This window comes from Synchiropus splendidus, chromosome 3, assembly GCF_027744825.2.
Source record: "Synchiropus splendidus isolate RoL2022-P1 chromosome 3, RoL_Sspl_1.0, whole genome shotgun sequence".
NCBI classification, from domain to species: domain Eukaryota; kingdom Metazoa; phylum Chordata; class Actinopteri; order Syngnathiformes; family Callionymidae; genus Synchiropus; species Synchiropus splendidus.
Genome location: NC_071336.1, coordinates 14,963,814 through 14,981,322, shown reverse-complemented (window position 1 = coordinate 14,981,322; position 17,509 = coordinate 14,963,814). Strand labels below are relative to the sequence as shown.

Genomic DNA, 17,509 nt, shown 5'->3' with positions numbered 1-17,509 from the left:
TAAATAATGAAAAATACACAATACAAGTTTAGTTTAGTATATAGTCATGTGACACCTCTGTACAGAATGTATTTTATTCAGATACATTGTCAAACAAACTAAAGGTTCCCTTATCTTGGCCATGTTTAAAATATGTTAGATAAGATAACCGTTATATTATTGAACTTTTCCTGAGTGAGTATATTATATATAACTTGTTGCATGTGTATTATGAAATCTAACTTTGCCATAATGAAAATCTGATTGAATAATCTCATTTCCAGTCTTATAATGATAAATAAAAATTACATTTACTAATAAAACTACTGGTTTTCTTTTTTGGACTAAAGTGCAACTTAAAGAATAGCAACTGAGTCTTTTTTTTTTTTTTTACTTGAATCCAGAAACAAGTGACTATATTTGGTGTTTGAAAGTAAAAACTTGTCACGAGTATTAAACCTGTATGTTTTTGCTGAGCAGGAAATGCGCTTGACCACGACTTCCCAACTGTTTTTCTCTGTCATGTGACCCAAACTTCTATGCTGGTCTGCTGCCTCGACGACGCTGCACCCGCCGGTACTGTTTCTTGGGGTTTGATGTGCAGGGTGGAGCGAAAAGAGGACGAGTGGCTACGGTTCAGAAGCTGTGGGTGGACTTTTTACTCTTTTCAACATACAGAACACGACTCCAATTAGTATAAAAAAACAATGTTCAAGTTTAAACACATGAACAAACAATTTACAATGTGTTTTCACGAAACCAAAGAACGAAACTATTAACAACAGTTAATGATATGACACAGATTACACCACAGACGAAGTGGACAAGAGTTACTGGACACAACTTAAACAACAACTACTCGGAGAACATTCAGACAACTTACCTTTTCAACATACAGAACACGACTGGCGGGTTATACCCCCCAAACCGATCGAGTGCTGCCCCCGTGTGGGGGAGCTATGACATGACCTACACCTACATTCACTTCTCAGCACTGCGAGTCGTGGTCACCTCAGATATAAACTGATGACGGACCTCTGCCGCGGCTGTAACAGAATGTGGCGTTTCACAGCCAAAACCAAGCATGAAAGAGTGTTGTCGTGTTTAACACCTTGAACAAAGTGAGAGAGATTACTGACGATGGAGAAGATTTTAACCATTGAAGCGACAGCATAGTCCTTCGCTGTAAAGTGAAAGAGGCGACTGGAGATGTTGGCGCAAAATGTGTCTTGGCGCCGTCATAATGTTGATTATGGGCAGAAAAATCAATGCTCTCTGTCCCGAAAAAAGAAAAATCACAGATTATATTTGAGAATATTTTATTTATTTATTTTCATTTTTCAAAACATGTCACTATGAATTTAGTTTCAATCTCCCAACACCGGTTACACACTGCTGAATGAAGTGCACCTATGCGCATGTCATAAACATATTCGTGTTCAAAATGCAGCTGATATCATTAATGACTTTCTGAACTATTATGCTGGTCACGTGTTGTCTGCCAGTGAATGGCCTTTATGTTACCACCAGGTGGCGATCGAAGATAAGCTCATCCAAGGAGAAACTTCTATTGCCATGCAACGCTGACTTGTATTCGTTCTAAAATATCGAAGCACCACATTCGTTTAGATACAATTGGCCGCGACATTATATAATTTATTTATCAGCTCCACTTATTTTTTTACAGGTCAGGGGGCGCTGGAACTGATCCCAGCGACACATTGAGAGACACAGGGGATACACTGGACAGAGAGACAACACACGAACACATTCATCCACTCAAGCACGAGGAGGTCAAAGTTCACACAGAAAGGACCTGGCTTCATGCATAAAGACGATTGATGGCCACGTGTGGATAAATGCTCTTATTCACCACGTGCTTAGACTGGTTGTGTCTGATTATTTCACAGTATCACTAATGCAGTGATGTCTCATTTTAATGTGATGTTTTACAAATGTCCTCCTCACGTGTTATTGAACAGGATTTTTTCAGCCTTTGTTCATAGCATGGAAAGCTATAAAGATGTCCATTACGCAGTGGAGAGCGTTGTATAGCAAAATACGTGTCTTTATAGGCCAATAAGCGTCCAATATCTGATTCGAGGCATTCCATCGAGGCAAGAGTTTTTTGTGTGTCCCTTTGAAACGGGTCACATTTGGAGTGCAGCAAATGTGTCCCCTTTTACGTCAGTCTGACTCTAAACACTGAATTTCAAAGTACAGACCATCTTAAAATCATTGGCCACTTTTCTATCTTACTATCGTCCCCTCAAAATCTAAATGAAAAAACACCACAACACTTTGTTTGTTGTGCAGGAACAATCAGATAAATGATCTGACTGACACTACCGCGTCAAACTGCGTCAATGTCATCGTTGATCCTTGAATTGAGGAATGTGGTGACTTAACTCTTGACACGCCAGAGCTTTTTCTTCAGTTAAATATTCTACTTCACTATTTCAAAAGAGTGTAGCTTGAAAGTGGTTCGAGGTGAAGGTTTAGTGTGAAAGAGAAGAATCGTCAGTATGGCCCGAGGTTTGGGATGGAAGTAAATTCCCTCATCTAAGTTTTTGTTGTTGTTATGACGCAGCCAGTGTCTTCTTTCACGTATCATCACATTCCCTTGACGCAGGAATGTATCAGCTCCAGTATGTGCAGCTAGATTTCAAACGGTATTTTCTCCAGAACTTTGATAGAAACAAGTCTACAAATGTTGTTCAGATTGAAGTTTCAGGTGCCCGCCATCTGCTTCCGCAAAGCTCTGTCTACTGTGCTTCAGGCTCCATACCAGCAGCTTGGTTTCTTTAAATGCAGCGATGTTCCCTGTTGAAATTCTGTGACAGGCCAAAGGCCAAAGTCAATGACCAGAGCATGCATCTCATAGTTTGGATTTGATTTGGCCCAAAACATTACTGCAACAACTGCAAATTAACAGAATGGAATCTTTCCTGAGCTGTTTCAAATTGGGTTAAATGAAGGAAATAAAATTGATTAAAACCTGCTCATGAAGCAGGTATGATGCACACAGTAGTTATTATTTCTCCTTCATCATTTTAAGTTACTTGGAGGGCGAGGCAAAGATGGTGTTGGATCAGGCACGCAGTGACTCGCAGGATGGGCACTGGATGTGATGCTGAACATCAACTCCAGACTGAGGCTGGAGTTCTGTTTCCACAGGGTCACCCGGAAAACTGAGGCATTTTTCAGACATGGGGGGCTTAAATAAATGAATATTGCATGTGTCACTTTATGTGGAACAATCACCTGTAAATAAACGATATATATATTTTTACATTTTCTTCTTTTAATTATTAAAATAATTATTAACGTGAGGGTTATGAGCTGGAGGAGGTTGCTGGAAGAGGGAAGCCTTGGTCTCTTTTCTCTGGATGCCCACACAAGCCACCCTCGACTAATCTGTGGAGGATGGACGAAGTAGTCATAAATATACCTGAGTGTGATTCGTGACAATGAACTGGGTCTTTAATTTTAAACGTCCCTTAAACTTCACCTGCATTACACTGAAAAGTGGAACGCACCCGTTGCCGTATTCAATAAACCTGCTGACGTTTTAGTTGGGCAGTTACGCTAAACTGTACCAGGAAGAGAACCCCACCCATTGTTCAGTGGATGTCACAATAGCACATGAAGCACAAAGCAGTCGCGGTCATCGGCCTGGGTTGGGATCGAGCAACATTGGGACAGAACCAGCCCCATTATCATTATTTGCGTCGCCTGCTAAACTAGATAGTCAGGTAATAAAGGATATCTATCCATCTATAAGCCCTAACCCACTTCAAGTGAAATTCCATTACAAAGTCGCTACTACTGACCTAAAGGTGCAATGGCAGGGTGGGTGCGAGTGAACAAATGACAATATTGAAACGTTTAATGGGCATATTTATTGTAATTTAGATTAGAAACTACACTTGGAGTGCAAAAAAGCAACTCTTTTACAGAACACTTAGTAGCAGCAGGAACAAACAATAGTGCAAAACCGATGCTGATGATCATTTCAACAGCAACACAACTGTACCAACTGGAAACATGAACTGCAGTGACAACTCCACAGCTGCGAGAGGTCGCATGTCTTCCACAACATACATAGTATGTTCAACTGCTTCTGAGATAAAGGCTGTGCAACAGGCGCTCCGAAGTCAAGCTTCTGCTTCAGGCTCTTTTCTCACGAGCTTGGTCGACACGTGCACTTTCTGAAGATGTTTCGCCAGATTGAAATTGCTTGTTTTGCACGTGTGTAGTATTTTCGAGCCTCCACATAACCTGCATGCCACTAAAATATTTACAGTTTAAAAGGAAAAAATAATGAGAATATTGGACAGTCATCGATTGCAGCCACTATTTTTTTTTCACATGCCTGGCGCTGTGCCACATGACTAATGTGGGCTTCACATCCACTACGGAAGCTTTTAATATATATTATGGATGGCATGTGACACTGCTTTTTAAACTTTGTGAGGAGTTGTGAAATTGAAGTAATGAGTAACCTGCATGTATAAATCACAGTAATGATAAACGCGTTAAACACGTTGGTAATTTTGGCAAAGGATTGAATTACTGTCTTTAAATATGTTTTCTGACTTTTGACAAACCTTTCCTCATTATGTTAGTGCAGTTTCCTTCAGAACTGTGTCACAGACACACTGTGTTGCTGTTACAACAACAATATTCTGTTTTCCCTCCTTATCTCTTTGCTGTGCCATCTTCAACTTGCAACAGGTGTAGGTGCCTCGGATGATGGTGAAAAGAAACATTATTATTAACTAAAAGACAGGTGCATGTCGGATGGCCGCAGAACTCAAGGTCCAAAGTCCAGACACCTGAAGGAACACAACTGAAAAGTGCAAAAATATTGTTGAGAAGTGCTGGGGATTGTAATTGGTTTTACTTTAGGTTAGGACTATATAGAAGTATCTGGCTTACAACATGGTTTAAGTGAAGTATAACTTTTCTTTACTCTTAGTGCTGAAACAGCATGCTCGCAGGGCAGGATCGTACAGTAAGCTGAGACGCAATATTTTCTCATATGTCATGCAAGAGCAGCTATGGAATGGCTGTCAATTGACAACTGGTCTGTATGCAGACCAAGATGTGGCAATACATAATGTAACTAATAACTAAGAACACGTTTAACATGTATTGAGTTCTGTGATAAGGCAAGACCTGATGAAACGCTTCATGCATATCCAATTGTTCAAGAATGTCTCCAAGTCAATATGTTGTAAATTTCTCCACACATCTTCATGAGTGCAAAGCTGCGCTTTCAAGTTTGGATCTCTCTTTGTGAGCGGGTGCTGAGTGGTTGGATAATGGCGACTGCAACTTTGTCTGTAATAGTGTATAAAGGTAAAAAACAATGTGCTTAAAATTTAACAATTTACATAAGTGATGATGAGGACAGAGAAATTTGTGACAACAGAGTTATTCAAGTGAAGAATTTTGTAATATACTGAACATAAATGGTAAAGACTGGGCACATGTAATAAATATAAATATTGGAATTAAAATTATGTTTGATGATGCTGGATATCAAAGCATTGGAAACGACTTCCATACATTTTTATGCTTTTTCAAACTGATCATGATTCCCTCTTTTGCCTTTTTGCCTTTTGTCACCTACTCTGGTGGACTACAGTGGATATGTGCACAGTAGTCCACCAGAGTAGTGGTGGCTCAGACTTGTGCTACCTGCTTCAGGCGAAAAAAAACAAGGAATAACTTTATTTTACACCAAACACCGCTATATATTTTCTCCGTTACTCTCTTGTTTCTCATTTTGACCTATCACGTGCAACTTTGACTGAAAAAAGAGAGGAAAAAGAAAGAAATTCTGCTCTTATCGCTTCTTGAATGGCTGCATTCCGTTCCAGGTCACAGTTCTAGTTGGGTGCGATCAGCTCTCCATACTCACACAAAGTTGTAAATATTGCAACTGTTTTCAAAGACCATAATTGGGACACATTCAATCTTACACATGGACTGACTTACAAGATACATTTGCAAGAGATAATGAGGTGTTTACCATCGTGTTGGTCCAATCTAATTGACAGTATTAAACTAAGCTGTGGATTGAACACAACGTTTCAATATATTTAACTTATGCGGATTCAGTCATCGTCGTGACTTGTCTGACTAAGAGTCTGTGATTTTCTGTGATGTCTTGTCATGACTCACTCCAGCCTGTGCCTTGCCAAGAGGAAGGAAACATTTAACCCAGTTGTGCTGGGTGAACATAATGGGGAAAAGTGACTACATGAGCTTGTTTATGACCTTAATCACGACCTTAATTAACACCACACTTGCAATAGAAATAAATTTCAGGACTTGGAAGTCTTGCTTTCCTCAGGCACAATAAAATTCCATGCTTAATTTCAGGCACATGAGCAACAGTGGACAATTGGACTCGGCCCTTTAGCGGCACATGAATCAGCAGTGGGAAATTGTTAAATTAATTAAGGTTGAGATATAATTTGGTTTATTTATTATCAGTTACTTGTTGCAAAGGACCTATTTACCTTATTTACAGCTGGAGGGTTTAATGGCACCATGTTTCATTAATGGTTGAAAATGCAAATATAGCGCAGATCAGGGATGGATATCGCGGAAGAGGCGCGGCTTACCGGCAGTTCGGTGTGTATTGAGGCGTGGAGCCATACAGTTTTTTGACCTCTCTAATGTTTTTTCAAACTCTAGGTCTTCATTTTTAGTGTGACCATCTGATTTGCAGGCAATAAACTGTATTGTTATGTTGCATCAAAGAAGAAAATACACTTAAGAAACGGATTGACAGACGACAGACGTTTTTGAGATTCATGTTCACTTGTTTGTGTTGAAATTCACTCACTTAACATTTCACTAATAAAGAAGGAAGTTTAATCAAACAATTAAACTTTTTTTCAGGATAAATGAGACCTGTTTAAGACACTTGGGATTGAATGTGCATCTTCTACTGCCTGCAGTGAATTTCACAAAATGGTTGCCTTTCATAACATGGAAAAACATAAGGGCTAATCCCCTGCTTCACACAACAAGTGGAATATAGATGACTGAATAAACTGACTGTTAAAACTCACCAGAACGAACACAACAGCAGTACAATTCTAAACGCTGCATATAAGAACTGTTCTTCACTCTGCTCCTTTTCAGTCTCCGTTTAATGTAAGGAGATATATTTACTGAATTGTATGTAATGTCACCATTATGAAGCCATGTGAAATAATAGTTATGCAAATGTCAAAAATTTATACTGTATGAGAGGGGATGGAAATAAACATTCATTCATTCAACCTGTCCGACTTGTGTGTATGTCATAATTCATAACGCTTTATTTCTGTCAAAATATCTAAAGAAAACAATGAGCCCTGAGCGGCTTGAACTTGAGACATTACACAAAAAAACAGGAGTCATCATGTGGTTATCACAGACTCCATCCACAGCATAATAATATAATAAAATAATCCTGCTACATAATAATAAAAATTACAATAAAATAAATCTTGAAAATGCCAGCTTCATTATTGTAATTGAGAAGATCAGAAGTGCAACGTCACAATTGCACAGAGATGTTAATGTTGCAATCTATATTGCAACATCCTTTATTCCTCACTTGCAGGCCCACACATAAATGTTTCACTGTTTTCTCCCAGACAGGGTGACGATAATTCATGACGAAACTGGTAAACAGGTTTCAAGTCACCTTGAGGTGCATGATTCATTTCCACCTGGCACTGACAGACCAAACATCTGTCAGCAGGGAGGAAGTTCTTATATGGGCAAAAGTGGATAGCACTGCTTGTGTCTTAGCCACAAAGTCATCTGGATGGAATCTTGTCTGTCACTGGAAGATTTTCGAAGGCAGCAATGGAAGATTTTCGAAGGCAGCAATGGAAGATTTTCCAGGCAGAGCAGCGGAAACAATATTACACAGATTACAATGCCTTCAATCATCATAAGCAAATTATTTGCAAGGGCAAACACAAAAATACAAAGTCGAAATGTAAGAGAGAGTCCTGACTTTTAGGTCAAAGCAAGGGGTTTATGATGGTGGTTTGATGATGGCGATTGTTGTGACCATTGTAACAGTGTGTAAGTTACATAGAGGTTCCTGTCGTCTATACTTTTGTTAAATATACAGCATAATTAAGTACTTCATAGTTATTGGACATGTGTATTGAAGACTTGGTTAATCTTCACAGATGTGTGCAACTTTCAAAAGTATTTGTCCCTTTCTCAAAGTGACCAAGTTCATGAATGAGACTTGCTTTATGTCCTGCGAAGGCCACCGTGAAACTGAGAAAAAGGCAACAGAGTGTAGTCCTGTGAAAGAAACATCCTCAATTTATTTTAGATCGATAGCAAACTAGGCAGCACCAAGAGCCCAATTACAGTCTGCAGTGCTCGACAAGCTCAGACCACAGTGGCCTGTAGAGGACATAAAGCAGCGACACAAATTGAAATCAAACCTGGAGGGAAATCAAAGAAATTATAAAATATTGCGCATTTCACAAACAAACGACGGTCATTTAGAAAAAAAGGAAGAAGTGTATGATTCATTTATATCACGGCCTGCACACACACGCAGTCAATAGATTATTGTTAAACTAATATGTTTGTATGATATTCTTTCAGATAAACAACGCTCAGTGTGCCACTAAAATGCGCTGTGCAGCACAACACAGCACCAGCCTTCCCTCCACCACCTGACTCTGATGACGTGTGGGGCTCTGTTGTCGATCCGCACGTTGACACCATGTCTGCTGCGCCAGCAACTGCATAAATGACACAAAAGCTTGTTTTTATCCACAACTTGCTTTGGTGTTTCACTACGCCACCGACTGAGCACGGAGATCTCTGGAGATCAAAGTGAAATATTGTCTGACTAAAAAAAATAGTAAAAAAAAATGGTGAATGGCTACTCAATCTACATTGTACTTTCAAACAAGATCACACTGTTTCCTTCATCTAATGCCTCTGCCTCAGTCACCGCACCACTCAGGATAGATAGATAGATAGATAGATACTTTATTGATCTCTGAAGAGAAATTCCCATTTCCAGCAGCATGACAGGTGGAAACATAAGAGCAAAAATAAAAAAAAAACAAAAAAAAAACAATGCTACAATGAGATAGGAAATTAAAATTAAAATAAAAATTAAAATAAATAACAACAGTTCAGCATGTGAATGTGTGTGTGTCACGAACTAAAGTGCACGTGTGTCTTTGGTGTGAGTGTGTAGTGAGTCTAGAGTGTATTTGTCGAGGAGCGATAACTCATCATGGCAGCGCTATTTTGAATGTTCTGTTGGGGTGATCCATGAACTTATGCGGCATAATTTGGGTGGGGTAAAGCAACTTTGGGACAAGAACTGATTTATAAACTGAAGCAGCGTTGCACAAGTGTACTGACTCTTTTATAATTCTGGGATGTAAGTGTGCGCTTTCATGTCCTATGTGTCCTGTGTATACGGCCTCTTTCCTCACTTTAGCAGAGGAAGGTGGGGTGCAGCTCACAAGCAGTTTGACAGAACATTTTATGTATAATAATTAGCACAATGCTTAATATAACTGATATATCCTGTAATATTGTGGATCTAAACCAGCTCACACGATGACACTATTTCTTATTATACACTGACAGGAGAAAGAGTTCTTGTGTAATTTGAGCTACTTTGCCGTCTTGTTACAATAGACTCTGTCAAGATTTATTGTTGAGCGCTCATGGTAGAGTGCCCTCAAGGACATTTAGCTCAGTGGGAGTTCACACATTTAAAGGGTATGCATGAGATGCGCATGTCATGGTAAACCCCGCGGGCCACTTTTAACTGCATCCAGAATAGTTTTCGTCTGACTGAACTTTCGATCGGGTCTCAGTTGATGTGTCACTGAGGACATATGCACATTGGCATCTTATGTTCTTCATTAAACCATCTCCAAAGATCTAGAACACAAGTGAAATAAATTGAAGTTGTTTGCCTGCTTTGTCATCTGGATCTAGATGCCACATGCTGTTTTTTGAAATTTGAAGCATGTTGCAGAGAGGAAATCAACAAAGTCCAACACAAATTCTAGTCCAAAAATGATAATTGCTGGTTTTGAGTGCTTTTTTCTTTGTGTTTAACAAGGCCAACCCGAGGTTAACACGCCCACATGCCTTGTTTAAAGCTTTAAATAACTGCAGCCATGAAAGATTGACAGATATTCTTTATGGTTTAAAGTTGATACTCGTCCTCCTTCTGTACTCACACTATTCTTACCCACTTAGTGGCCACGAGAGGCAAGAAAGGACATGGGTGGATAAATATGTCTATGGAAACGCATGAATATTAGTTGACATTTTTCATATAGATAACAAGTAAGAAAAAAAAATCCATAAAAACAGAATAATATGAGAAAACAGACATTGACAGTCATTGGAAATGCATGACAATGAGGAGCATCAGACTGCATCAAGGGGTTTGAACCTCAGAACATTTCTCATGAGCGAAGTTTTTATTTATTTATTTATTACAATAGCAACAGTGGAATGGGACATCACAGAGCTTAACTTTTATTTACACAAACAAGACCAGCATCAGACTCAGGAGACAGCTGCTAGACCAGGGGTGGCCAACCAGTCTGAGAAAGCAGATCAATGCATGACACAAAGTTGTCGGTTCGAGTCAGGTGCATCTCTCTTGTGCATTTATTTTTTAAATTAATAGATTTTACCATTATCCTCTTCCAAATATCAAGCAGCGTAGATAGAAATGTGTGTGTCATTTATTTAATTAATATAATTTTATGGGGCTCATGCCACCAATAACGTTGCCTCGGTCTGTGTGTGTGAACGCAGCAGAGTGGAACTAAGTCTGGATCTGATGGTTCTTGTGTGGCAGGGCGTATTGTTTATGTTTCAAGTTAAACGCGATTCAAAGTATTTCATTGTTATAAATATTCAAAGAACATTTTGACATTTCGCCGGAATAGTTCTTACTTTTTCAACTTATTTCCTGTATAAATGCAACTTGACCAAAACTGCAGCTGGTTTAGCAGCTATTGTGGCTCGAGAGACATAGGTTGGCCAGACCTGTGCTAGACTATATTGGGTTTCCAAATACACTTTCTTCCGTCAGAATGATAACAAATCATTTTAGAGCAAAATCTTCAGCTGGAGCCAAAAGTGTGGGCGTGAAGTTTCAGAGCAATTGTGAGCAAACCCACCACACCACGCCATCCAATTTGCTCAACATCATTTCTGCCACCATGGCACTTCAGCTCTCAGTCAGTCACAAGTTGCGCGGCAGAGGAAAATAATGTGTTGGAGGTTGAACTGATAGTATGTCAAGCAAAACAGTATCATCATTGTGGTTATTATTATTGTATAACTTAAAGCAAGTTATGTGAAGTGAAGCACGGATTTGACTCAGAACAGAAAGCCTCAATGGACTGTATGCACAAGTTCAAGGAGATAGCCAGCTGGCTCATTTGGCTTTTGCGTGAACTCATCCCTTTAGCTTGTCTGTTACCAGTAACAACAAGCTCATCTTACATGGTGCGTCTTGGATGGTGCGTGCGTCCCTCAGTGTCAGTGTACTACAACATTCCTCATTTGCAAGCGTTGGTTGCAGTTGACACTGTTCTCGTAAAGTCACTGTATCTCTCTCTCAATCTCTGTCTCTCTGTCTTGGTCTGTGTGTGTGTGTGTGTGTGTGTGTGTGTGTGTGTGTCTGGCATGAATACTTCAAGGTGTGTTAAGGAGGAGCACACGAGGGGCATCGCTGTATTGCTTCCGTAATTGGCTGATCTTAGGACCTCAGGAAAGAACCATGTTGTTGTCCAAGACGAGAAGTTGCTATTGGTAATATTTGTCCCACGCACAGTACGTCTTGTACAGTGTTTAAGGTAATGCACACAAAAGTTGGACCTCAAGTAGTTGACGACAAACGGCTTTTATGTCATAAAGCTTTTGATGTGCAGATATCACATAGTTTCCATTTCATTCAGTTATTCTTGCCCCATATTTTTTTTCAGTAAATGTAATTGTTTCTGTTTTCTTTTACTTTTCATGACCATAGATTCAATTTATGTAACAGAGGTTCGTGATGGTGTGACATGGTGCTAACAATTCTTATGTGCAATTGACAGGCAGGTGTTATTTAAAGCTGTGTTTATATGCTCGTGATTCTATCAACAAATAAACGTGCCAAGGTCCTTTATTGAATTGTTTCACATTCATTAAGCTCTGAAAAATGTCACAAATGTTACTCAACACAAAATTATATATATTTCTGAATCGCGTAATATACAATTGAGAATGAATCTATATAGTGCTACGCTGAGTAAAATAATCAAGTACTAGTAAAATACTATGCCTCATGGAATAGAATACTATCTGACCAGGAGCAGACTATAATCAATGTTGAATGGAAATGAGTGAACTGTAGTTGTATTTTGACTGAAATATTATTCGAACAAATTAAAGAAGCAGGTTCTATATTGCATAAAATAAATGCAAAGAGAAGAGAATTGCTGACTCTAAATTGTTCTCAGTCATGCCTGACTCCAGAATTGCGACCATGTTGCCTCTCACCCACTCACCAAGACGGCTGCAGTGTCACTGAAATGGATGCATGAATCGTTATTATTACTCATTTTATTAATAGTTTTACAAGTAGTTACCACACACAAATGAACCATAATTACATAATTTAGTCAAATGGTTACAAAGCAATTACTTTGACAATGAGTGTTGTATAGAGTCATATTTCTCAGACGGAAAGCATGTTGACAGTGGTGAAATGTAAACCTCATTTCAGCCAAAGTAGTCTGATCAACCCTGCAACATCCCTTTTGCAACTCGAGCTCCTGGACTGTGCAGTGTCATCTTCCCTGCACGTGTGTTGGTAAATATCTTAGGTGCACAAAGGAGATAAACCCAAACACAGGGCAGACAAAGCTGACATACAGTTGAAAGTCAAACAGTATTATGATTTATTACAATTCCTGAGGCAGTGCGGCGAGTAAGCGGTTATCTCTACAGCCATGTAATAATAGTACATGAATAATTTTGTGAAACTCAATTGTGTCGAATCAAAGATCAAAAGATGTTTCAATAGAGGCTACAATTGTGGGAGTACATCTTGGGAGAGGAGTTCCCAAAAATGGAACACATTTGTTGGTAATACACATAAAAAAACGTCAGAGTCTATGCTCAGTCCTACGTCGCCGTATGATACACCATTACGATCACGGAAGCAGGAACAAACTGGAACAGGGGATGGAAGTAGACACTAGGGGAGGAATGCAACTAAAGAAATCTATGAGCGTAAGAGGCTGACTGTAAAATCAGTCGTCCGGGATGATTCGCAGATAAGATGCTGCTGAGATTCGACGTAACACGTGCGGCATAACTGCATGAAGGTCAGAGGGGAAATCAAACTGCACGTGTCACCAAAATGAAGCAAAAAAAAAAAAAGATTGAAATTTGATTGATTTAGATGTTACCATCATCGACATCAAGCGTCTCCAGTGCTTATTTCATCGTAGCCATCACTAAAAGAAGGCCTTTGTAATGTTTTAGATGCATGAAGTGGATTTGCGCTGAGCCCCATCACACTTTATAATCTGGCGCTCTTATTAGTTCCTCAGTCATGTAGCTATTTTCAAATTCATAGTCGTCTCTTCTCGTCAGTAGGCATCGCTCTTTGCCAGCTGACCTGCAAATACGTTGCACGTCTTGGAGGACGTGCAAAAGCAAGATGTGGTGACGATACAGTTACTGGAATGCTCCACAACAAGTTTTTTAGCTCACTAATATAGTGTATTTAGGAAACCATTTTAGGATTATCTGCTATCTACAGTATTTCTAACCTTTTTAGAAAAAGTACGGTATGTTTGTGATCATTGTAGTAGTATTTGAGGTAGCGGGGGAATAGGCTTGACCAAAAGTAGGATTTAAATCAGTCTTGACAATGACGTCATTCATGGGAAGAAAGAAAAAAAATGATTTCATGTGACAGTTGATTTACATTATTTTGTTTGTCTTTATTTCATATTCACATTTCATTGCGTAAAATGTGCCCCTGAACACAATCTTTGTACAGTAAAACTCATTCACACGTTCATGATTGGAAAGTGACCAGCACACGGCTTGTTCAAAGTCTGTGACTCTCTTCGACAGGACAGATCATCAGCGGTGCAGAGTTCTTCCCATTTTCCGACAGGCAGGGATTAAAGTATGGGTACAGCGGCTCGGTGAAGTTGCAGCCCCTGTGCGAGTAAATGTGAGTCTTTGTGTTTGCGTCGTAGAAGGAGACCAGCCTTTCCTCATAGTCGACAAAGACTCCCACTCTTTTAGGGCTCTCCTGGAGGGGGATGGTGACAGACGGGCTCGTGCAGGAGCTGAGGGCGCCACCTTTCCTCCGACAGATTGACCAGAAACCATTTTCAGGTCGCACCGTGATCTGGCCCTTCCTGCGGATGGACTTCTTGGCGATGCCCAGATCCCAGTCCGTTTTGTCTCCCACCTGAAAGATTCCCAAAATACCTGAGTCAGTAAAGCCAAACTAGTCTGATAGTAGCTTGGGCCACATTAAAACCCAACTCAACTTTACTCAAAAGCAGACGCAGAGGTGTCCAGAACAAGGGGGGGATAATGGTAATAATAATATAATATAATAATAATTTCATTTCAAACTTTGATCCTTTCGGCACCGACTATCAATAAAAGCTTGAATGGCTGCAATACATTTGGGATAAAATTGGGTCTCTGGCGAGGTGTTGAAGGACTTCAGGCATGCTTCAGTTAGAAACAAAAAAAACTAATTCTCACCTGCACCTCCCAGTAGCATCGCCCAGACACAAAACTCTCCTTGGCCAGAACACAAACACAGGAGTCGAACCTCTGCGGGCCGTCCAGAGTTTTCTTATTCTGTTTGCTGATGTTCACCTGCAGATTGACACCATCATCATGACTTCAACTTACAAGAAATGCAAGTACACATCTGAATGATATTAAAGGAAATGTAAAGTGAGTTTCTTACATTTTTCCCATTGGAAGAAACGTCCACCCAACCACAGGCAGTTGCAGGATCCAGAGTGATGTTCACTGTTGACACCACAATAGAATGGATGAGCATTTCACATTTCAATAAGAATAGCATCTGTTTCATTTGAATGTAGACTTACCAGCATATTGCGTCACCATGTCTGCCTCTGAGAAAGAGAATAAACTCGGTCACATCACTGGTCCACCATGTCGCATTGGCTTCCCTTAACTTTTACTTCATGATCACTAACCTGCTGCGGACATTGTGTTCGCAAGCTGCTGACAGGCTTCCACCAGCGTGTCCATGGATCTTCTGACCATTCCCATGCAGTTATCAGCGTGGACGGTCACCTCAGTCCAGTCTCTCATGGGCGGAACTGCGACCGATGCGAAGCTCTGGAGATCACACAAACAATTCTTAAGCATCATGGCTTTGCCTTTGTCATAGAGATGTTCTGTCTGAAAATGTAAAATCTGACCTGCACCAGGTGAAGCGAGTTCCTGCTCTGCTCCAAGAGATGGAGCTCACTGCTTTGCATCTGCAGGTCGCTGATTTCCTGCTCCAGTGCCATCAGCAGCTCCTTGGCCCTCCTCTCGGCCTCGTCCTGCCGCGTCTTCAGCTCCTCCACCAGACCCTGCTGGTTTCTCTGGATGGCACCAATCAGGGCCTGGCAGACCTCTGAGCTCCTCTCTATCTCTTTCTCAGTGATTTTCTGTTGACAAAATCATACAAATACACACAATCAGCGGGTGTTTATGTAAGTCATTTAAATTAAGTATGTTACTCAAAGGTTGTTGCGGTGCTTAAGGCTGGACTTAAAATCAAAAAGAAAGGTCCTCATCATGCCCCGCTGCATCCTACCTGATACAGTTGTTCATTTATCCTCAATTATTTGATCTTTCCTTCCCCCAAAAAAACTAATCAACAAAAGGCAACTGAGGTTAGCTGAAACCTACTTTGCTTTGCTCCACTGATTGTCTCACTTCTTCTGCTTTCTTCAGTCGGCTGCGGATCAGCTGCTTCACGTTTGACTGGGTCTTCTTCAAGACCACCTGAGAAAGCCAAGCAAAGGCTCTGTTTAAAATCGGAACCTAAATTAAAAGAACCTTTTGTCTGTGGTCCTCACATTCACTCTCTTGCTCTCCTGCACCATGGGGACTATATCATGGTGCTGGTGGTGACTCTCTGAGCACTTGTTACACACGGGTCTCAGGTCAGTCTTGCAGAACATCTCCAGTGGTTTTTTGTGATGTCTGCAGAGATTGCTGTTGGGGAATATGGTTGGATCCATGAGCTGGTGTTTCTTCAAGGTTGGATTCCTCTGGTGAGTCGTCAGATGGACTTCACAGTAAGACGTCTGACACTTGAGGCAAGATTTTGTTGCTTTTGACTTTGTTTCAATGCAGACATCACAAAGAACGTCATCGGAATGATTCAGGGAGTCTGCGTCTGGGTTCACCTCAATGCTTTGTTTTGGCCTGCATGAGAAAAAGCAAAAACTTTCCACCAAAGTTCCTAACTGTTCCTCACAAACACATCGTCAGACACAAACCTTAGAAATAGCTCTATCATTTCTTCAAAGTCTTTGTTGATCCTCAGTTTCGGGCGACTTCTGAACTGCGTTTTGCAGAGCGGACACTCGCAGGCGTTTTGAGAATCCCAAAAGCCCTTGATACATCCAAAGCAGAAGTTGTGTGCACACGGGAGGGAGACAGGATCAGAATAGACATCCAAACAAATGCAGCAACGGAAGCGCTGATCCCACAGAACGGTGTCCATGTTTCTGTCTGGAGAAGAACACAAAATGTGACTCATTTTCAAGCCGAACACAATTGTTATTCTTTGCATTACTTTCAACATTTCATCATGTTCAGGTAAGAACTTGATCTGGATGCTATTGTCATTTCATGTTGCTAAATATGAAGTACCAGTGCAAGACACACAAAATTGTCCAAAGAATCCTTTGGCTCACCTAAGAGTGAATATTCATTCATGTGAGTGAGTGGTTGGCATCCAGTGATGGTGAGGCAACAAATATAAGAAACAACTCAATGAAGAAAATATTGCTTATTATAGAAAGCCACGAAGAGGATGAACGTGTGTAACCACGTCATTAAAGAACTGCAGAAGAGCGTTGATCATGATCTCTCACCTTTGCTTGTCATCATGTTGAACTTCTTGGTGAGCGACAATCCAAAACTGAACCAGTAGCGCCTGCTGGATCTGCTTATATACCGGTACTGTGCAGCACGTTGAGCCCGCCCACCTTTTCCGTCCGGACTTTCTGGTCGTTCAACTTTTCTCAGGTACTGAAATATGACCGAGACAAGTGATGATTCAACAGACTAGAATCGTACACCTTTAGGGGTAGAAACAATGAAATCTGTGTTTTGACAGACATCGCTCATTTGGGGTGGAGAAGGAAACCAGTCTAACTGATCCCTGTGCGAACTGAAGCTGGACTGGAATTTCTCCAGCAAACACTCC

General features: G+C 40.4%; 1 protein-coding gene across 1 annotated transcript; it reads right to left on the bottom strand.

Annotated features, from left to right (window-relative positions):
- Positions 1-14,003: 14,003 nt before the first annotated feature.
- Positions 14,004-17,210, bottom strand: LOC128755758 (E3 ubiquitin-protein ligase TRIM68-like). Its single transcript, XM_053859729.1, has 10 exons — positions 17,175-17,210; positions 16,575-16,809; positions 16,149-16,500; positions 15,979-16,074; positions 15,501-15,734; positions 15,273-15,417; positions 15,162-15,188; positions 15,017-15,081; positions 14,806-14,922; positions 14,004-14,500 (listed from the first exon to the last, which is right to left on the bottom strand). Exons 1-10 carry the CDS (start codon positions 17,188-17,190, stop codon positions 14,129-14,131), a joined length of 1,659 nt encoding a protein of 552 aa, XP_053715704.1. The 5' UTR covers positions 17,191-17,210; the 3' UTR covers positions 14,004-14,128.
- Positions 17,211-17,509: the final 299 nt, after the last annotated feature.